The 23,185-nt window shown below is 39.9% G+C and overlaps 1 protein-coding gene and 1 pseudogene across 2 annotated transcripts in view; one reads left to right on the top strand and one right to left on the bottom strand.

Annotated features, from left to right (window-relative positions):
* Window positions 1-446: 446 nt before the first annotated feature.
* LOC130857548 (40S ribosomal protein SA-like) lies at window positions 447-1,300 on the bottom strand (annotated as a pseudogene).
* Window positions 1,301-14,743: 13,443 nt separating this feature from the next.
* Window positions 14,744-23,185, top strand: part of KITLG (KIT ligand) — a 92,114-nt gene continuing 83,672 nt past the window's right edge. Inside the window, exon 1 of one of the 2 annotated variants that reach the window (XM_057742877.1) lies at window positions 14,744-15,250. In XM_057742877.1, coding sequence (XP_057598860.1) covers window positions 15,236-15,250 — 15 coding nt within the window. In that variant the 5' untranslated portion in view covers window positions 14,744-15,235. The remainder of the gene's footprint in view (window positions 15,251-23,185) is intronic. The other variant, XM_057742876.1, reaches the window with a different exon arrangement.

Here is a 23,185-nt window from a genome sequence, read left to right on the forward strand (position 1 = left end):
TTTCAAGAAATTAAGTAAAATTTTGAACCATGTGCCTCATTAAAAAAATCAAACATATATTTGAAAAACACACCTAAAAATAGTTAACTAAGCAAACTGCCATGTTACCATTTATGACCTGTTTTCAGAAGTCCCATAGTGTCTTTTCTGCGGCATTTACTGAGGCAGTCATAAAGGCCACCAATTTTAAAAGAGGAGGGTTGCAGTGGGGAGAGCCATAGGTTCCGCTTCTGGACTGGGACATTGCCAGGGTCTATGGGATTGAACATGTACTTGTAGCAGTTTTTGGAAAATACAATCCACAACAGCGAGGTTCTTATTCAACATACTTGGGATGATATTTAACTCACAGTACAACCCCACATAATTCATTTTAGTCTGTACAAATGTATCCAAAAACCAGTCATCTATTTCCATTTTCTGTTTAAGAGTCTGTGGAAGAACACCTAAGACCACTCAGTGGTCGTTCCTACCCGTTCGGTGGCCTGAGCAGTGGGAGCAGCAGTCCGGTCCCCAGTGGTGGGCTGAGCACTGCAGTCTTCAGTAGGAACTGCTGGATGGGCACAGAGGGCACCTGCAGACCCATCTGCAACCTCAGGTCGACTAGCAGTAAATTCGGGAGCTGGAGCAGTCCATGCACCCTGAACTTCCCTGCGGGTCTCAGCCTTCTCAGCAGCGCCTACTCAGCATTTCTGCAAAGTAGAGATCAGGCTGACCTCCCCCGGGTGCTCATGGGAGCTGGTGCCACACATGCGCAGAACTTCCTGTCCCACACCCACCGCAGCAGACTCCCCAGGGCGGGGGCTCTCTTGTTGTTGCTCAGGGATGGCGATGTCCACGCAGCGCAGAGGAGGGTCACTGTGACACAGTGATGGCAGGCCGGTTAGCATAAGAAGCCTCCAAGATCAGCCCTGGATCAGTAATCACCGGAAAGTTGAAAGTCACGGCTCTGGGAAGGCGGCCTGGATCTGGTTAGGGAGGTTTCCAGAAGAGAAATGTCTGGCAATAGGAGTGGCTCCAGTGGCAGCAGCAAACTTCAGCACAGCTCGCTGGCCAATATTCTTGAAGGATGTGACACTGACATCAGCCCAGTTTCCAGTGGCAACAATGGTCCAAGCTGCCGGCAGAGGCTTCTCCCAGGTTCTCTTTGTGTGTATGAGGTAACACCATCACTTTTCCTTTCGTAGATGTACTGTTCTATTTGGTGATCAAAGCTGGTGCCACCTAAGTGGGTTCCTGCTGCAAGGAATTTGAGGGCATTGCCCTCCTTCATTTGCAGGACTTCAAGGGCTCCCGACATTGTGAATGTTTCCATTTAACCATTGAGGGGAACCCAGAATAATGCCTTATGGACCCCTCTCTGGGTAAAGTAGAAAAGCAGGAATGTCATTTTTAATAAATAAATAGAAGCAGACTAAATTGTGGTCAATTTATATGCAGTGAAAATTTTGAAGAAAATGCATGACATTCGAGATCTGAAAGAACTCTCAGCTCTTTGCAGCTAAAGGTCACTGTTATGAGCTCAACTGTGTTCCCTCAAAATTGATATGTTGAAGCCCTAACCCCCTGGATACCTAGAATGTGACTGTATTTGGAAAGAGAGCTGTAAAGAGGTGATTAAATTAAAATGAGGCCAATAGGGTAGACTCTAATCTAATCTGACTGATGCCCTTATAATAAGAAGAGATTTGGACACACAAAGAGATACCCAGGGCACAGATGCACAGAGGGACAACCATGTGAGGACACAGCAAAAGGGTAACCATCTGCAAGGGAAAGAGAGAGGCTTCAGAAGAAACCAACCCCACTGATACTGTGACCTTGGACTTGACGCCTCCAAAACCGTGAGAAAATAAATTTCTGTCGTGTAAGCCACGCAGTCTGTGGTAGTTCATCATAGCAGCCTAGTAAACTAACATAGTCACTTATTCTACTATTTAAATGCATAAACAGAATTTGATCTCTCTCAATATTTTTCTAAATATTCTGTCAAGAGTTTTCTACCCAAAAACTTCTACCCAAAAGCCTCATGTTTCCCTGAATTTCCCTCCTACACTTGTGCTCTTCAGGCACTCATGTTTAAGGTCCTCTGGCCTTGTGTGTTGGAGATCCTTTAATAAAAGACAGTTCTGAGTATATTCAAAGCATGTTATTACCACAATTCCCTAGGAGAAACACAAATATCATTTAAAATGAGAAGTTTTAGTATGAAAGCAACCTATGTTTAAATAGCCTTTTGGTTTTGATTGATCTTTTTAAAAAAATGAACAAATGCAGCGTTAGCATCAGAGCATTAGAGACTTGAGGTAATAGTCACGAGAGACTAATGAACTCCTCGGTGTGATTATAAATGCTTTGCCCTTTCTACACAAGGATGATGCTTCTCCTGTACAATCATTATATATGCATAAGCTAGCAGGAGAAACAACAGCAACAAACACCTTTTGTTTCATTTAAAACAGGAAAAATGTATTCATAGATTTTTAAAAAAATAGAAGTTATATTTGTGTTTCCTTATGTAAGTTTGTTGGTTTGTGTCTGTATATTTGTGTCAGCATATTAAGTCAGTAGATTAAACCATTTATGACCTCTGTGTCCTAGGATTAATTCCTAAATCTAAAACACTGTTCCCTCATTTATAAAATGGGGCGAATAAAACTCACTCTCTAAAGGATTGAGGTAGGAGGATTAAATAAGAAAACATATGCAAAACTCTTGGCAAAGTGGCTAATACATAACAAGAGATTAAACAAAAGTTGGCATCTAAGACTTCACCTCCCAATGCAGGGGGCCTAGTTCCATCCAGGTCAGGGGATTAGATCACACATGCCACAACTAAGAATTTGCATGCCACAACTAAAAGATCCCTTGTGCCACAACTAAGACCAGGCACAGCCAAATAAATAAATAAATAAATAAATAAATATCTTAAAATAAAAAAAGTTGGCAACTATAAGCTTTTATTACCATAAAGCTCAGAAGCTGCATTCCTCAAAGACAGAGACCTGTGTTATCTTAGGGCCATCATCATGCCCTAGAAAACAGGTTCTCTATGAATATTATAGGTCAAATTAAATTATTGTCGGTTGGACTGAACCAAAATATATATTACATTTACACGTTTTATATTTCTGTTACTTTCTAAAAGTATTTTAATATTGCAAAGAAAAAATTTTTTTATCAAATATTAAAGTAGTTAACTGGGGAAAATAAACTATTTTAAAAAATCTAAGTTAGTTTGGGTTTATTCTTATAAACCCAATGCTTTTAAACAATATGTAGTCGGTAATCATGTATGATAAAAAGACTTCTGTTTCAAAGAAAATTTAATAATTTTGTTGGTATTCCAATTTATTGGTCAAAAATTTAATTTTTCCTTTGCTACTTAGAGTTGATTAATTTGATTTCTGATCTTAAAAAAAAGGCAAAACATTTTGCTAATTTTTCAACTTTCTAGGGTCTGAAATCAGTTCAAGGCTTGAAGCTGATAGTGGCACAAGTCCACTCAATTTAGCAAAAGTGTGTTCTCTGTTCTTCTCTAAATGTTACAGAGAATTCATTATCTTTTTTACATCTAAAAAACTGAAACAATAAGCCAAGGATAACAATGCATCGAGAACTCATAGAAGGAAAGCCTATCTTCATTGCTTATCTCTTGCTCTTACAATTTACCCTAACAGAGGATTTCTAGCAAGGAATACCAGAACCACAGGACAGTGAGAATGCTGGGTGATGGAAAGATCACTGGGACAGAATTCAAGAATCCAGATGCCGGCCCTGACCCTGCTAGATCACACCATTTCTGGTGAATATCACTAAATTTCTCTGGATCCCAGCCTTCTTTTCTGGAAAATGGGGAGTATGAGGTATGTGTCCTTCTCCACAAGAATATGATTATGCTTTGAAAAATGGAGAACACAATTTAAATATGGGAAATTTTTTTCTCATATGTTGTCTACTATGGCATATATTTTTCTCTATGAAAACAAAAATTGAGTAAGCCAATGCCACCAGTAGATCTTATGTGAATTTAACGATGCACTCCGAACATTTACTGGATGCCTATTGTGTACCACTTATTGCCTGGCTACTATGAACTAGGGACTTGAAATGTATTACTGTCTAATCTTTAGAAGGCAACTTTATTCTGATTTGACAGAGCAAAAACCATCAAGAGCATCAGTCCTGTATGGTTTATCTACATGTGCAGGAAAAAAGTTCTAAATTGGAGCCAGAGAGCATGACTATTCCCATTTTACAGATGGAACTTCTGAGGCTCAGAGAGGTTGAGTTGCTCTAAGTCAAAAGAAGCTTAGTGACAGATATAGGCTCCAACACTTCTGGGAGATGGGTACTAGGAGATCCATTTAACCTATGTGGAAACTGAGGCTCAGAGAGGTTTAAGAATCTGCCCTAAATTTCCCAGGCAGAAAGTGCTGAAGCCAGGGTTTAATCCCAGGTCTGTTGACTGCAAAGCCAATGTTCTTTTCACTACCACACCGTGTAAAAGGAAGCGTGTTAGATACACAAAATATACCTCCTCCTTTTATTTAATACACAGTCGTAAAATTAATCATTTTGAATTTTACAACTTCCTTGTTCACTTTTTCCTCCCTCCTTGGCTACAAAGCCTCTGTCTGCTCTTCTACCTGATTTAGCTTGTCTCCAAAAGTCAAACCTGTTCTATTTTCTTTTCAGAGAGAAAGGTTTATATAGCATCATACTTTCTATTTTTTTTTTTCTTGCCGGTTCTGCTTATATTGCTGAGAGTTCAAGGATTATCTTCCTTAACAATGCCAGATCTTTGATGCATTAGATTTAGGAGAACAGCTTCAGCATAAAGATGAATTGACAAAAACTCTTTATTGAAGTTCAAATAGGAAAACTTTGTGCCACTGCAAATAATCAAGATTTTACCCAACCCTCTTTGTTCACAGCATCCTATGGTGTCGATATTCTTTAGTGAACTCCTCCCTAGGATGCCTTCCTTCTTCAAATAGATTCTTTAGGTTCGCTGTCAGTGCTTTAATACCTTTACTACTTTATTTCTGCTCAATGCAAACTTTTTAGTTTCTCTTTTCCTACTTAGCACCATTGGAAACCAGATGAAAGGCAGCTTCTCACTTTGCACTGATAGTTGATCAAGATAAGCCGACAAACACAAAGGTTACAGAGATGATATTGTACAAGCTATACTGAGGTCGGGTAACCAGAAACCCAATAAGGTGGATTAGGGGAAAAATCAGCACAGATAATCTTAAACTTCCACTGTTTGCCCTGAAAAGACTCAGTGCTAGCCTATTTCCTTTACTTTACATAAAAGAACATTGCTTTGCTTTTGGAGCCCTTCATTGTCATGAAATCAGTCATTTGAATCGAAATCCTTAAGGACATTTTCCACCCTGAGAGTCCTGCTTTGAAAAGTGTCTAATTATCTTATAGTCCTGATAGCTACCCAGCATGCCCTAGATGTGACAAATTATTTTCTACCATTGAACCCCATGAGAAAACTCTGCAATGTAAATACTGTACTGTCAGAAATATTTAACTCGCTTCTTAGCCCATAAATTCTTCTGTTAACAAGAAAAAATCATTAAGGGGCGCAGTAAAACATCATGGTTAGAAGGATAGGCTTTCAGAGCCATTCAGGCACAGGTTAAATCCAAGATTGGCCACTTGCTGTCTGTGTGACCTTGAGGAGTCACTTAACTACCCTGTGGCTACAGTTTCTTCATCTGTAAAAGAGGTAGTTGTTCATACCTCATAGGTGGATTTGATCATCTTGCTTCTCTTTCTTTAAATAATAACAATGATTGGCATCACTCTATGCATAGATGGTTTACCAAAACCAAACCAGCAATAACAGTTACTACAGAAGTTACTATAAAGGTTAAATATTGTATACAAAGTACTTATCACTTGGTAAGTGCTCCATAAACAATTATGAACTGACCTCAAGCCAATTCAATATGCAAAACTCTTAGGTTCTTTATGGTAAATTATGTGGCCACGAGATTATTTTGAAAGCAAATCACAGACCAAATTCTGCGATACATATAGACCAATATATTGACAAATAAACATAAATCAGGTCACACAAAATATTCTTTATAGCTTGATAAAGTCCCGGCTCTTGATACAGTTAAGTGTCCCATTAACATCTTACATGAAATATTTACTCAAAACAAATACATCATTAGAAATCCTCTCACCCAATGGCTGAAACCAGTCTGATTAGGGCTCAAGTCTTAAGCATCATTTCTACTGCTAAAGGCTTCAGGCCTCCTTGAACTATTATACCCTGTTCATGACTATGCTTCCGGAACAATTTTAGCCAGTCCACATAACCTGAAGAGCTTCAATTTTACCAATGAGACGGTCTTCTTACATTAATGATGTTGGCCCATAAGCCACCATTTTTACGTCTGAAAAATTATTTGACATATAGTATGCTGTTTATGAATAATATCCAATATTCTTATTTCTAACCTATTTCTAACATCAGTGTTGAAATAAGCTAGATTTAGATAGCATAGATACGGATAACAGAAGTGCTTGTAATAGTATCCTCTAGAGCATGGAACTTCTCATTTGAAAGCTAGCTGGCCAGCCCTGGACTGAAATCTCGAATAGAATGTTTTTAGCACCTGGGATGTACCCTCAGTCAAATAACACACACACAATACCACACTGCATATTTTAAGGTAAATGAAAGATATAACAATAATCAATTCAATTTAAGTATGCATTTTTTTATAAATGAAAAAGAAAACATATTTAAAAATCAGTGATTATGCCAATGATCAGGTTACGTTATTTTTATCTACTGTCTCACCTTGGGTGTAATCTTCAGAAAAAGAAAGCTGGTAACGGGGATTTGCCATGGAGCCTCCAGAGTATGAAATGACAGATTTGAACGGAAAAAAAAATTTTTTTAAGGAGGGTGGGTGAGGGTGTCTAGTGTATGTGGCTAAGATGACAATGTCTAGGGCTTCTAGTCATGCTAAGCTTGGATCTCTCAATTCTGAAAGCCATCTCTTCCCTCTAGGCCTTTTCCGACTAGGTTGAAAACTGGTCAAGATCCCCAAAACCTCTGAAGATGGGGTCATTGCAAATAGTCATTTTCTAGCTGAGGGCAAACATAGACAATAAGGTACCTTGTTAACAAATGTCTTTTAGCCAAACTTGATAAATGGTCTGATGACTCTGGAGAAAGACATAAAAAATCTGCTACTTGTCTAAGCAAATTGCACATCCACTAAAAAAAAAGTGTCTACAAAGCTTATTTCAGATTTTGGAACCTACAATAGCAAAATTTATCTGTTCCCTAGCTGCTTTAATGTCAAATTCTTTTCACCCACCACCCCCCAGAAGAATAAAGAAAGAGGAAATTTCCAAATACATGACAGCTTCTCTGCCATTCCCTGTTTATAATTTTTAAAGGAAGAGATAACTAGGGGAGTCACATGACATCATTAGAGCTTTACTAAGTACCAGTGCATTTGTCCATGTCTCTATACTCTTTATTAACTGTGCCATTCAAGAGTTGTATAGAACAAACTTGTCAATTAGGAAATAAGCCATACTCTAGAAACTTCTCATTTAAATGATTCATTAGAGAACACATTTCAAAAGTATATAGTAGAAAAGAACACTGCCACAGTTGGAGTCACAAATCTCTTATAAAACCAAATAAGTGGAGAGGATAATATCACTGACAAAAACATCAATCTAAATTATCTAATACACATAAAAATTATGAGACATATATGAAAGTCTTAATATCCAGGAAAATTATGCAAAAACGTAGAGTTATGTAATATATTTTTAAATGTCATGTAGAAGAGAGACCTGTAGTAAAATATATAAAAGTTGTAAGAGTTCATGGTATTTGACCATCTAATATAAATATCGAATGTATATATATATTCAACAGTTCAACAGTTCTGGGAATATAGAATATAGAAAAGCATATTCCCAGAATATATATATTATTTAGAAAATCAATTCTACCTTTTTCTCTTCTCTACAAATTCCCCTCTAAATAATCTTAAAATCATTGTCTTATTAATAATCACTCTTTACTAGAAACAAGGGTAGAATACTTACTCTTGGATCTTGATTCCTTAGAAGAAGTGTTTTCGGACTAGCCAGAAAATGTTTCATAAGTCATTTCTGGAGACGAGTGTTCTACTTCTCATTCAAATCAGCCTCTCTGTAGCCTCAGTTCTTCATCTGTAGATTAACTGTGTAAACCACATTTTATCAAAGTTCTCTTTGTTTTAAAACCTATGTTTGCAAAATAACTCAGTTTCTGAAATCTGTAAGGATTCGAAAAAGATAAACAAAAACATCTATATAAGTTAAATGAAATAATTATACTTATTAGAAAATAAATTTTGAGTAAAAAAATTTTTGTTAAACTTTTAGTAGCAAAAAAAAACATGAAAATATAGTTAACTTTCATCAAGCTCCCATATGCATATTCTCTCACTAGAATTCCCATCAGATTCCCACAGCTCATTTTATTCTTTCACTCAGCACATTTTGAGAAGTATCCTTCTCTCCTTCACTGAATGAGGGCTCATGGATTACAAAATAACTTTCCCATTAATTGTAAGCCTAATGAAGGTTGTAAGGAATGAGCAACCACTCTGCTTCAAAGAGGAAGTGTTATTTGAACCAGGATTTGAATAATGAAAAGGAGATTTCAGGCAGAAAATAGAGAAAAGGCTACTCCGTGCTAAAGGAACAATGTGAACACAGGAACAAAGGTGTCAAAGAGAAGAATGTTGAGAAGTCCGGTATGGCTAGTTGGAAGGAAGTGGCTAGCACAATTGATGACTCTAGGGAGCTACAAATATGTATTGTGGCCAGATCATGGGGCGCTTTGGATTTTATTCTCTAGGTATGGAGAATCAGAATACATTTACAGACAGTGAGGTTCTGGGCCTAGATTTTTATAGATGCTACTGTAATGTTGGCAGTGATGATGGAGTGGACAGGAAGAAAAAAAGACCAGAGACAGGATGACATTTGGTGAATCTGCTGAAATAGTTTAAATGAAAATTGTGAGCTCTGAAGTGAGGCAGTGATAATAGAAATGAATAATACATTTTAGAGGAGATTATTGGAGATAATTAAAAATTATTTGTTTGGGACGTCCCTAGTTGCACAGTGGTTTAGAATCTGCTTGCCAATGCAGGGAACATGGGTTCAATCCCTGGTCCGGGAAGATCCCACATGCGGCGGAGCAACTAAGTCCATGCACTGCAACTACTGAAGCCCACGTGCCTAGAGCCCGTGCTCCAAAACAAGAAAAGCCACTGCAATGAGAAGACCGTGCGCTGCAATGAAGAGTAGTCCCTGCTCACTACAACAAGAGAAAGCCTGCGTGCAGCAACAAAGACCCAACACAGCCAAAAAATTAAAAAATTAATTTAAAAAAATATTTGTTATAATTACTGGAAATATTAAAAACATATGTCAAATGAATTAATCAATGAATAAATAATGAGTTATTTCTGCAAAGTTGAACTAATAGCTTTAAATGTACCAGGAAATTCTTTCTCTAAGATTCATTGAATTCCTTTTCACTCAAGTTCCTACTAGGATGCTTAAATAAATTTATTCCTTTAGAATTTCTTGATAATCTCACTTTTTCAGTAGGTCATGATGGCTAATAACTTCTTGATTATTTGATATCAATAGAGGATAGTGATCTATCTATATTATAATTATCTTCAGGGAACATTCCTTTCTTTTCGACAACCAGATTCCTTTTGATATGTGATCAATATTTATAACACTAAATTGAACATTTTGAGTTAGTTTTAAACATCTCTAGATTTCATAAAAGAGTTAAAAAATTTTTAAAAATCTGATTTGATATAATATAGGCTTAACTTTTTTTCAGGGAGGTAATTATCTACTGGTGTTTTTAAATTGGATCATGATTAATTCTTTTTTTATTTTTTTTTATTTTTTATTTTTTGGGGGGTACACCAGGTTCAATCATCTGTTTTTATACACATATCCCCGTATTCCCTCCCTTCCTTGACTCCCCCCCCCCTCGAGTCCCCGCCACCCTCCCTGCCCCAGTCTTCTAAGGCATCTTCCATCCTCGAGTTCATGATTAATTCTTAAGTACAGTGTAAAGGGAAAAGATGTCTGACCAAATATTCACTATCCTTGGCAATATTTTCTAATCTTTATTCTATAATCAAGAAAAAACTAATCTAAACAAATGATTTTGATGGTATTCCCTGAATATAAGAAATTTTGGGTTTTTCAAAGAGTACTCTATGAACTGATATCTTTCATCATATTTAAGGCTGGTCAAACCAGACACCAATAGGATAAAGGAAGCTTCACATTTTTGTAGCTTGTGACAACTCCATAGGAAGAAGGTAATCTTTCCAATTAGCTTTAGCAGGAAAATACCTCAGTGGCTTCTGACTGGCCTACCTCAGGTGATGTACCCATACCTCACCAACCAGGGGTACTGGCCAGACCTGAATCTTAAACCCACCCCTACAGTGAAGGGAAAAGGGGGAGGCAAAGGCTTGTGAATGACAATCCCTCCTGAAAGACATGAGATCATCTTGTGTGATTTCTACAAAAGAAAGGGGGTTGCTAGTTGCAGAGGAAGAAGAGTAGGAGAGGTGCTGAGTAGATAAAAAATCCTAACCATATAGTCCATATCCCTGGATTAGTTCATGCCTTTTACACCTACCAATTGAGGGATCTTGAATAAATTACTTAACCTCATTGGTCCTCAGTTTCCTTATTTATCAAACAGGAAAATCACTCTTTGATCTTGATTCCTTGGAAGTAGTGTTTCTGGACTAACCAGAAAGTGTTTCATAAGTGTTTCATAGATCATCTCCCTTACATAATTGTTGTGAGAAATTGGTGACATTGTATAAGCTATGGGCCTCGTCCAATTCCTGCCTCCTGTCTGGCATCAGTAAACGAATGAGAACAATATTTAAGAGATTCACTGTATTCTGCTCATTGTACTAAACATTGGAGATAAAATAATGAGTGAGGACAGTTACAATCAGTGATTTTAATCAAATAGTCACACAAACAAATGTTAAACTGCCTCTGTTTTATAAATGCTACAAAGGAGGGAATTCATATTTGAGTTTATAATAAGAGGGAATTGATCAAATCAGAGGTTAGGGAAAACTTGCCTGAGGAAGAGAACATAGGCAATGTTGAGTTAAGATCTAAAGAATAAGAAAATATTTACTAGGCAAAGAGGAGAGAGTTGAGCTAAGTGGTCTATGCAGAGGCAGAAGGAAGAGTAAAAGCAAAGGCTCTGAAATGCAAGGGAATTCTGTAGAACAGAAAATGTTTCTTGCCTCTGGAGCAGGGAGCACAGCATGAATTGACTTTGGAGAGACGGTGAGGAGCCAGACCCGGGAAGCCTTAAAGTCTTTGCTTTGCTTTTTTCCAAGAGCAATGGCAAGCCACCAGTTCTCAGCAGAGGAAGTTATGTGATGAAAGAGTGATGTGTCTAACAGAGGGCAGCCAGAATAGGTGAATGAACAAGAGATGTTTCATATGCACAAGACTTACTAGATTTACTTACTAAATTAAACCTATCTCTTAACATAAACAACAAATGTTAAAGCTCAAAAGAAAAAAAGCTTTCCAACAATTAGATTAATCAAAAACAGCATGATGGACCAACTAGCACTGAAAGTATGCAAGTAAAGACCAGATATTCATGGGCAGACTTTCTTCCCAATATATCAAATGTTGAACTCCCTGCACCCTATAATGGGAGCCTACTATTCTACAAGAAAAAATTCCTGATGCTTCCTATCCATTTGGGGCATAGCCCTACCTCTTGTTCACTTTTAAGTAGCTCCTGGTTTTCTTCTGCTAAGGGACTGGCTGCTGGCCTTTGTCTCCTCTCAAAGGCCTACCCTGAAGAAAGATCTTAGTTTTTTTGACCCACTTCTGACCTCCTGATGAGCTTGCCCACAATCTTTGATATGCATGCTAGTTCTCCTAATCTCTTTGGTATCTTTTATATTCTCTTAATTTGCTTTCAAGTATCATGATTATACAGCAGAACTGTAGTGCATCAGTTTGAAGGAAACAACAGATACAGAGTTATGGATGAGAAAGTCAGTGATGATATTAGTGTAGCTAGAAAGCCATTGAGCTGTGGAGGTGGGAGGAGGAGACAGAACTGAGAGGGAGAAGAAGGGGAGGAGGGAGGAAGGGAAGAGAAGAGAGTGAATCACTCTAGGAGATTAGTATATTGAGTACAGAGATTGATCCAGCTGATTGAAAAGAAATTGGGTTGAATTTCTGCTAGGTCTACTCCCTGGTTTCTTTAAACCTGTTCTAACCTATTAGGCCATTCCTTCTTATTGGTTTCATAAAATTAGTATGGTTAGATTGATGTTTGCCAAGCTTCAGTAATTCTACCAAGGTCATGATTTTTGTCAATATATACCTTCCTTTACTACCAGTTTTATTTATTTAATGTTATACATTAAACTGCTTTTAAATTGACTTCAAAATTTTTTTTCTAAGCAACAATCAATTTGGAATCATCTGTTTGATATGATATATATGTTATACATGTGTGTATATAGTATACATTTTAAAAATACACATTTTAATTTATACTCATTTGATAAAATAAAGACGTTCATCAGTGTTGCACCTACAGTCACCTGGGGAACCTTTACAGTTATGCATGCCACACTGCTAAACCCCTGATTGGCAGCAGGGTCATAGAGCCTACAAGAGTCTGAATAGAATCAACCTTCCTCAAACTCATTTCCCTTTCCATTAGACCATAATGATACATTTCAGGAGTGTAATTCCTTTGTGCATAATATATATGCAACTCTTTGGAAGATTCAGACAGACCAGAAGTACTCCTAAAGGCTGGTTGTGTTAAGATTGGGATTACCAGGGAGGAGTCATTGGTTAAATGATCTTTGTATACTGTCGCATTTGCTTCTGTTTTTAGACTTCTTTCCACTTCTGCTTAAAATGGTTTGTAGCACTGTTTTGATTGAAAGTAAAAGTAATTATTTAATACTCTGAACTTTGGTTGCAGTCTTTCTTCAAACATTTTTTTTTCATAGCTATGGAGGGGGAGATAGTCTCCTAGCCAGAGATCTGTAGCCACCACTTGGAATCCTTGATGAAGGGTGCATAGTGACATAACAAGTCCACATTTCCACTCCATGTTCTCCCTGAACTTGTTTGCTATTGAGTGTGGCAGATAATGCCCGCCCCTCCTCCCCGCACCCCCCCCCCCCCACCATGCCCAAAGAGGTCGCTGTCCTAATCCCTGGAACCTGTGAATATTTTATGCTAAATTGCAAAGGGGAATGAAGATTGCAGATGGAACTAATGATGCTGATCAGCTGATTTAGGGAGCATAGCTTGGATTATCCAGGTGGGCCCAGTGTAATCACAGGGCCCTTAGAAATGGAAGGGGGCAGAAGGGAAGGTCAGCGTGGGTCCCGTGGAGGACTCAACTCACCATAACTGACTTTGAAGAGGAAGGAGGCTATGATCCAGAAAATCTGGATAGCTTCTAGAAGCCTGGAAAGGCAAGAAAAGGAATTCTCCTCTAGAGCTTCTATAAGGGACACAGCCCTGCCAACATTTCACCCAGGGAGATTCACTTTGGACTCCTGACCTCCAAACTGTAAGATAATAAATTTGTGTTGTTTAAAGAGTTTAAATTTTGGTTATTTGTTACAGCAGTGATAGAAAACTAACCAAGTGAGCTTCAAATTTTACCTAGTTTCTTGTTTCTCATAGTTAAAGGTTTGGCATGTTCGTTTTTTTAAAAAAAGAACCAATTAAGGCAAATTTGGAATCCTACTCATTAAAGTACCTAATTCCTAACCATACACATTATTCTTATAGATTATTGATGTTAATGTCTAGTAAATATTTTCTTTAAAGAAAGGAATAAAATGCTTTTTAGTGGTCTCCAGTTATAAGAGCAAATATAAAAGGGTTTTGGAGAGTCAATATTTGTTTTAAGTATTTTTAAAAAGTTGTATAACCAGGGCTATCGATTCAAATTAAGTTATGCCATTTCCTAGCTGTGGTTTGGGGTAATTGACCTGAGACTGTTTCATCAACTGTGGACTGGGAATAAAAATGACAGGACCTATACAATAGATTTGTGGAAAAGATTTAATGAGATAATCTCTGCAAAGCATTTAGCAGGACGCCTAGTATATAATTAAGTGCATCACATACGGTTTTCGCTATTATTGTTGTTGCATTATCTTTCCGCCTCCAAAACCTCCAACAAAAAAAGTACAGGTTTCAAAACTGGCTGGGTCGGTGACCTGCGCGTTTAATAACCTATTGCTTCTCTTTCCATCTTAATTTCTAAAGAAGCAGCAGTAAACCATTCTGGAAGTAGCATCTCCCTTAGCAATATTCAACCCCGAGTCAACAATTATTTCAATGATTAAATATTCATTCACTAAAGTAATTGTTTAAAAAAAAAAAAAACAGAAGGGATAAGACAATGGCCTGTCTATATAGATCCTAATTAAGATTTAAAAAAATTTTCCCTAGAGCAGGACGGGGTGAATTCTTTGCTGTGCCCCCAGTGACCTCTCCCGCACTGCCTCTACATAAAAGAGGGAGCTCCGGGCCCTTCCCAGCGCGCGAGGTTTCGTCCGTCCCCGGGCGGTGCCAGGTGAGCCCCGGCGCAGCTGAGAGGCCGATCAGGGACTCTCCACGCCCCTGGCGAAGCGCGAACCGCGGCTGCAGGGTGTTCAGCTTCACCCTCGGCGGCCTCGCGCCCTGGTGGCCTCCCGGCCGTGCGCGCACCGAGCCCCCGGAAGAGGGAACGCGCTTGGCTTGATTTGTCCAACTTCTGGTGCCTTCGTGGTGCTCCGGCCGCCCTCCCGGGTCTCCCCTGCGTGCCCCAGCCGAGGCTCGCTCCCCCGGGGCTCCGGAAGGGAAGGAGGCGTGTCCGGAGTAGGCGGGCGGGAGCTGTATAAAAGTGCTGGCGGCGCGCCGGCCCGGGCTTCACTCGCCGCCTCGCGCCGGGACCGGGAGTGCCGCGCGAAGCACGGGCCTTGGAGAGGGCGCTGCGCTCGGGCTACCCAATGCGTGGACTATCTGCAGCCGCTGCTCGTGCAATATGCTGGAGCTCCAGAACAGCTAAACGGAGTTGCCACACCGCTGCCTGGGCTGGATCACAGCGCTGCCTTTCCTTATGAAGAAGACACAAGTGAGTAGGGCGCGCCCGGGAGCTCTCCGGTTCTCCAAGAAAATCGCGCCCGGAGGCCGGCGCGTCCCGGCCGGGACTGCCGGGGCGTTTGGGGCTGTGCCTGCCGGACTAAGCCTGAGAGAGCGCGGGGGAGGCGGGCGTGGCGTGCGGTGAGCCTGGGAGAGGAGGCGTGAAAGTGATGAGAGGCAGTCGGTGTCAAGTTTGAAGCCGCAGCCCCTAAGTTGGAAGCTGTCAGTCGGGAGGATCTGTTCCTTGGCCGGAGAGTTGAAGTTATTACCGAAAGGCATGTCTTGGTACCGGAGACATTTTCCTGTGGATTTCGGGGAGATTACACAACCGCTCTCCACGCGCCACGCTCCAGCGCTCGCGCAGCCAGATTTTTGTGCAGCCCCCGGGTGGCGCCGGGCTCGTGCGGACGCGGGTGCAGCCGCCGGAACGAAGCCAACCCCGAGTTCCTTAGGGGCCGCGCTCGGCTGGGCGGAGAACCTGCCCGGCCAGCCCGGGGAAACTTGGCTCTCGCGGCGTCTGCCAGGTTTGCGGCTCTAGGCAAGCTCCCCAGAGAGCTCTAGATGGGGTAATACCTCCACATTGCCCCCACTTTCTTCCATCACAGAAGAGAAAAAGTTGTGTGTGGATATGTGTTTTGATGGGCACCTCTGATGGTAGTTATTGAGGTAATTCCTAGTGCTGCAAAATTGTGCACTATACAGAAGCACGGTAGGTAGAGCCCCGAACAGGGGTCCAGTTAGGGTTGGTTTGTTTTTCCTTGCAGCAGATATCTGGCTTGTCCTTTAGAAAGGGCCGCCACGGTACTCCCATCCACGGTTCTTTTCGCCATTGCAGGTCTTACCTCTTCTTACTTCTCCCCTTAGGAATTTTTCTGTGTATCTGCCACGGGTTGGGTAAGGCTGCCCTTTCACCCCCCAGAGATTCTGTCGGAGATTGCAATTCCTGAAATGTGTCGAAGGGGTGGAAGTGGTGGGAAAGGGTTTGTACAGACCTTCAGTTTAGAATGTGCTGAAAATGCTTTATTTAATGGCACAGTGTCATATTTTAAATAGATGTCTAGACCTGGGAATGGTAAACATTCTGAAGGGAGTAGGAAGACTCGAGCCCATTGCACCCGTGTGGAAAAGGGCAGGGGAGAGTGACATGGCCTGGCAGAAAGGTTTGTGTAGTTTCTAGGGAAGCTGCCCTAGACGGAGAGGAGCCCAGCAGAGGTTCCTCTCGGCAAGTAGTTTAGTTTAGAAGCAAAGCACCTGGGGTCACCACAGTGGGCTGTTGAAATGCAAATGAGAAAGACTGGCAATAGAGAAGTTTTAATGTAATTGCTTGATTTGTACATGCTTTTTGCTTTGTGGAATAATAAGCATGGGTGGGGAACCAATTCTTTGTTATACTAGCATCTGCTCACATGAGTGGCAGTAGTGAGATCTGGGTGGAGAAACCGCTACCTTCTAGTTCAGGAAAAGAGCCTAACCCTTCCTATTTAAACAAGATCACTGGAGACAGATCAGGTTAATGACCAACAATCCAAAGGGGGGGCGATGTACTATCAAGTCACTTTGAGAGTCAGTCAGTAGGATTGGTGATCCTTGCACCCTTGCTTTGCAAAACAAACGTGAGCTTTGTAATCTCCTTTCTTACTTTGATTAAATGGCTGTGTAAATCGGATTACGTGGAATAATTCCATTGACAACTAGAAAGAGGGCACACTAGCCTGAAACTCCTTGGTGTTAGTGACTCAGTACTGTTGACCAGGGACACTGGAGACAGCTAAGTATTTTAGAAATGTGACCTGCTCAGGCCAAGTAAAAGTGCAAGCCCTTTGGGGGAACTTGCTGATGTTAAAGGGCCGGAGGCAAAGGAGGGCAGTGCCCTTGGTGAATGAAGGCATTCATTGCCTGGGATCTAATGACCTTCAAGGTTTCCTTTAAGGATACTTCTAGCAATTCCACATTCTTGCCCCTGAAAAAGGGGACCCAGGAAATAGCATGAAATCAATGAAATAATCAGTGGAAATGGGGGAGGGTGCTTAGATCCTCATTCATATTGTTAAATTTTCTAATCCAAAAGTTACAAAGAAATTTTCCTGTGCAACTCTGTATGGATGGAGAGTAGCGTAAAGAAATCTGACTTTTAGATGGTAAGATTATTCTACTGAATCTAATGTTATACTTGCCAAAGAGAAATATCTATTAATATTCAATAGCTTAAATAGTCATTTATAAAGATGGCATCAATTTCAGAGTTCTGTTATAAAACAAATGGTTGTGTACCCTTCTGTTACCCAAGATATAAACTGAGAATTTAATAATAATAATAATACACTTGAATTATGCAGCTCTCCAAGAATCACGGGGGCACCAGGCATTCTGAACTTTCAGTCAAGCTAAATAAATGTGGAAATTCTACCGACAACCACTTGAGGTTTAATAAATGATTCTTTAATTTATTTAGCACGTGTGATGGACTTCAGCATATGGGAGAAATTACACAATAGTCACGAGGAGCAATTTTAACAATAACTTTAATCACAAGTCTACAGAAATGAAAATGTTTTGCATTTTTCAGATTTCTAAATGTATTTTATCCATATTGTGTGGTTTTACGGTTTCTGAAGGGAATTGTATCTCTGGCTTAGAAAGAACATCTATTTATTGTGTAATCATTTTTTTTTCAATGTAATACTCTGATAAACTGGTATATTAAATAACAATTGGACATCTTAATTTGCAAGACCAATTAGAAAAGTGCTATCAGTTTAACAGGGCTGGCGCCATGTTTATTGATGTTGTACTTACATTTTAGCTTTGAGATGGTTTGTGAGAGTTTTCACAACTGCTGTCAGTTTTAGAAATATGGAGATAGGAAAAATTCATCTGGCAACGTTGTAGAACAGGCCATTTTAGGCACACATCAGTTCTCAGAAGAAGCAAATAGAATGTTTATTAGTTTTTGTTTTTCCAAAGAAAAGATCCCTCATTTGTCTGTATGAAGGTTGTCATCTGGGTGATGCTGCAAGTTTACAGAAAAATGTAACATTTATGAAAAGAGCACTTTTAAATTTTGTCCTTAAAATCACTCCATTTGGAATGTGTGCTTTGAACAATCCTAATTTTTGTACTTTTAATTGATACATTCTGCCAAGACTTTAAAACACAAGTGCTAAGTCGATTACATTTAACATAAAACAAGGAAAATAACCATATGGAAAATCGGAAGCCCTGAGCCAAACCAATTAAAATTGCCAAATTTTATTTATATCTGATAACTGCTGATTTGGAGATAGCAAATTATGAGTTCCATTTATTCTGTAATGATAGGTGATTGAACTCTTTCCATCACCATGCATAACATTAAAAAAAAATTCTCTCCAAATAGCTAGTCTGAAATTGGAGGTTTCTTGCATGGTCCCGCGAGCCCCACTGCATTTGCCCTTCCCCCTCTGTGTCTGGGAGCACCTGAGATACAGTGGAGAGATCTTAGGCTCTAGCCTTTCAAGACTTTGATTCTAATTCCTGATTTACCACTGGTGAGACAAATGACTTTAGGCACATAGCTTAACTTCTCGGGATTTCCGTTTTGTAATCTGTAAAATGATTATAAAATAGTTATATAAAAATCTCACTTGATCCTTACAAATCTTTGTATGTCTGCATCCCAGCACAGTGGCTCACTGTAGTTACAGTCTGAACTTGTCATCCCTGACACGAGAATTGCCTGCCGGCTAACTTAAAAGCTGGAAAAAAATTAGCTTTTGCAGGTAAATGATGCTTAACCATCAAAGCACAGACCAAATTCTCATAGATCTGGATCTCTGCATTCAGCCTTATAGGCTGTTACCTGTTTGTACTCTTCGAATCAGAAATGTGTGAAAGCAAAGGCTATCTGTGGCGTGGGAGATGATAAATTCTTTGAAGTTTTTCTTTAAAAGTGAAAATGAGAGCGTTAAAATTGAATATAGAAGATGGGAATATTATCATCATTTCTGATTCACTTTCATATTTCCATGCTCTCACTTTCTAAATTCCCCTTGTCTGACTCTGAGGGCTTATTTTATTTTATTTTAGACTAAAGAGGCTGGGTCAGCTTCCTGTCCTTGGTGTTGCTGAACTTGCCCTTCTGAGTGAGGACAAGCATTCATGTCTGCAGGGTGTCTTTATTGTCTTTACTAGGCAACATGCAGTGACATTTTTTTTTTCTTGTGCAAGTTTGGGAGATTGTTTTTTTTTCTTAATTACCTTAAGGTTAAGTTAGGTAAGGTATTTAGATATAACTCTGTCAGGAGTGATCTTTTATCTTTGTTTTCTAGTACATGAATCATGAGCAGCTGCAGGAGGCTCTCTTTTCGGTGTTAGTCACCTGTGTAGTCAGAACAATTTATAAAACAAATTGAAGGAACACCAGGATGCTTGTATAATATACGCTGTTTTCAGGGTTATTTTGTGTAGACTTTGTCTCATAGAAACCATTGACTCTAGCCTTACTGATTTATAGATGCAATGAGATGTTTTTTGCCTTTTCACTTAATTATGGGCATGCTAAAAACTGTTTACAGGGGCTGGGAGTTGGAGAGAATTGTCATTATCCCATTCCTACCTATTTCCTTCTGTCCAGAAAAATGGAGGTGATTGGGAGTGATTTTCTTATAATTAGGCCTCATGGATCTTTTTCTAAAATCACAGTGTGTCTCCTAAAGGAAGACTGTCCTTTATGTAACTCTCTTTGTCTTTTGTCTACATTTTACTGTTTTTCTAGGCTGCCACATTGACTTGGTTATTAGGGGATGGAGTTCTTTTATTAGCGCAGATACAAAGGCATTTGAATCTCTCTGGACCTCAGTTTCCTCCACTGTAAAATGAGAAAGTAGGACTAGGTGATTTCTAAGTGCCTTCCAGTTCTAAAATTCTCTTTTCTAAGGTACTAGTAAAATAGATGTTTGAACCAGATGGCATTTCAGCTTCCTTTGGTTCTGAGATTCATATAGTCATTGCTTTGGTGTGAATAGAAATTATAAGCATTGTTTTATGATAATAAAGCAGCCAATGGGGAGAAATGAAGGACATTTCAATTGAGACTGCTCTACTTTTAGTCTTTTCACCTGTGACTTGATATTTCTCTATAACAAGAATGGTATTTACACTTGCTATTTTGGCAATATCCAAAGTAAAGAGGATCTTTACTTTCTCTCTTCCAATCTTTAAATTCTCTAAGTGAAGAAGAATCATAAGGAGAAGTCAGGCAGCCAGAGGAGGTCATCTTACATAGCTAACGAATGCCTACCTCCCCATGTGTGCTTGTTGTTTCCGCCCCAGTGGTCTCCAATATCTGTGTGCCTGGAGTAGAAATGGAGAGAATTTGATCCTGTAGTGGAAAGAGGTTTCGTGGAGGGAATCAGAAGTACGGACCCTGCACTTGGCTCTGGCTCCAGGGCCAGTCACTGGGTCTTCGTCGTCTCGGGCAATTCTTAGGCAAGTCTTGGGCAACTCACTGAGGCTTAGCAGTATGGCGCCCTAGAGTTAATCCTAAGAGAGTGAAGAGGAGGGGTCTGCAGCTGGAGACACAGAGGCTGAAAAAGCAGGGAGCAGCCCTTCTGCCTCCGGGAAAGAGTTCCTGTGGATGGCACGTTGCCGAGGCTCGGCCTCTCCTTGCCCTGGCTTTTGGCGGGTCCACTGCCGGCTCTGGAACACCTCTCACCTACCACTTTTCCTTAACTTCTCTTGTGGACTGACAGAGCTGGGTCTTGGGGCTAGCCTGGTAGCCAGCAGCAGGTTGGCAACCATGGATTCTGTGGAAAATAGAGCTGTGACAATGACAATAGTGCTCTTCTGCTCTAAGCACCGGCAAAATCTAGTGAACTTCCTGCTAAAACCGTGCTCAGATTGAGGCAATGATCCAGACACTTAGAAAAGCAGCAGTAGCTGTCTTTTAGTTATCTGGATGCAGGAATTCAGTACTTGACTTCGCAGGTGTAGCTGTTGCGTTGGGGTTTGGAGTGTTGCTGATTAGAATGTAGTCTCGAAGGGGGCACTTAGGGTGCCTTTTCTGTGTTCCTGGTGCACAGACAGCAGCTCAAAAATCCGACAGTTGCCTTGCAAAGAATGCCTTTGCTCTCTAGGGTGATCGTGCAAGAGGGCGCATAAGACGAGAGCAAGAGCAAAGCCATCATCACTGCTCACTTGAAAAAGTAAGCCCCAGCTTCCTTCACCTCTGCAGAAAGGGCATCCCTACGGTATAATGTACTCCAACTGCATACTGTGCCCCCACTGGAGACCAGGGAGGAAAGAGCACAGCTGGAGGGGGCCGTTGTTTGTCTTGTATACACATATTCTGTTGCCCTTTCAGAAGCAGAAGTTCATCTTTTGTTTAAAAGCCCTGTGGGTCCTAACCACTTTTGCTTCTTTTTCACCCCGACATGAAATCTCTAAAGCCGAGTACCCTTCCATTTAAGTGCCTTTTACTAAAGTCCAGGACTGAATCACATCTTGTGATTGGCCTGTTTCTTCTAAATGCCAGTGTTTGGTAGTAAACCAGGTCGCCTTCTAAAAATTACAACTTAATAGTGGTTGTCTATTGTGAGGGATGCCGTTGTGCCGTTTTCCACTTTACTTGGGGTCCCTTTCTCAGAGCCCTCCTAGACAAACTGCTTTGTGAAAACACAGATTCCTTGATTTCCAAGAAGAGTGTTGCAGAGAAAGTAGGTTGTGTTATAAATGCCTTGCCCCTCTCCTGGGATGCGTTGACCATATGGATGGCTGTTAAAATTTACATTCACTGCAGAGCTTTAGATGGGAGGAGGGAGGAAGGGTAGAGGTGTTTCATATAAAACGGTTTCTAATGTGATCTAAAAACCCCAAGGACTGCAAAACAAACCCCAGCAGTCACACATCATTATTTATGGTTCTGTGCAAACATACAGTTTAACACCTCTGAGACAGTCAACACGTCAGGGATTTCCATTTTTGATGACCAAGTAAAACCTCTGTGATTGCTTTAGTTTGGATCTCTGGCGATTTTAGAAACCTATCTTCAGCCGCTATCTACCTAGAGATCTCTCATATGCTCTGTTAGGCAAAAAACTAACACAGGCCATTCTACTGCTTGTTAGAAAGATAAATTATCATAGTACAGGAGCTCGGCTGGTGCTTTCTGCCTCCAGGTGGTCCAAAGCGGGTGCTAAAATGCAGGGATAATAAAGGAGTTAGAAAACATTCATGAAGAATCAAAAGGAGGTTATTAGCATAATGTTTTTAGGACTGCATGAAATTAATTCTATGTAGAAAAGCATAGAACTACAAAATAGGGTTTATATAATCCTTCCATTGTTATGCAACAAATTGTAACAGTTTTGTTTTTGTTTTTTCTAGTTCTTAATTAACTTCTGTCTAGGAAAGTATTTTAAAACTTTAGGACATGTTTATTTACAATGTACTATGGCCATAGTGGTACTCTATGTCTTAACAGTACTAGAAAATAGTGGACTATAAAAATAGTCCCCCATTTGGAACTTTTTTATTCTTAAACAATTCCATGGACTTTTAAATCCAAAATCGATTTGACCATTTATTGTTTTCGTTTCTGTATGTGTCACATATAAATGATTCGGCTTGAAGGAATGAAATTTATTAGTCTGTGTCAAGTGTTTGACATTTAAATGTGTAGCCATTTTAAATAGCTTTCATGATTGTTTTGTAAAATCAAATCACCCTGATAATAAGATCCTGCCAAAATGGCACTTAGTTGAAAACAGTTTCAAGATGAATGAATTAAAGGAACTTTTCTTCTGGGAGGTAGGTACTGTTTTTTTAAACCCCATTTCACAGATGAGGAAACCAAGATAAGGTCTTGAACTTGCCAATTCTAGGTGTTTTATGGTCATGATTAACACCCAAAGAGATTTAGCTGGCACTACCACAGTGCATGAGTGCAGCT

The sequence above is a fragment of the Hippopotamus amphibius genome, chromosome 7 (assembly GCF_030028045.1).
Source record: "Hippopotamus amphibius kiboko isolate mHipAmp2 chromosome 7, mHipAmp2.hap2, whole genome shotgun sequence".
Lineage (NCBI taxonomy): Eukaryota > Metazoa > Chordata > Mammalia > Artiodactyla > Hippopotamidae > Hippopotamus > Hippopotamus amphibius.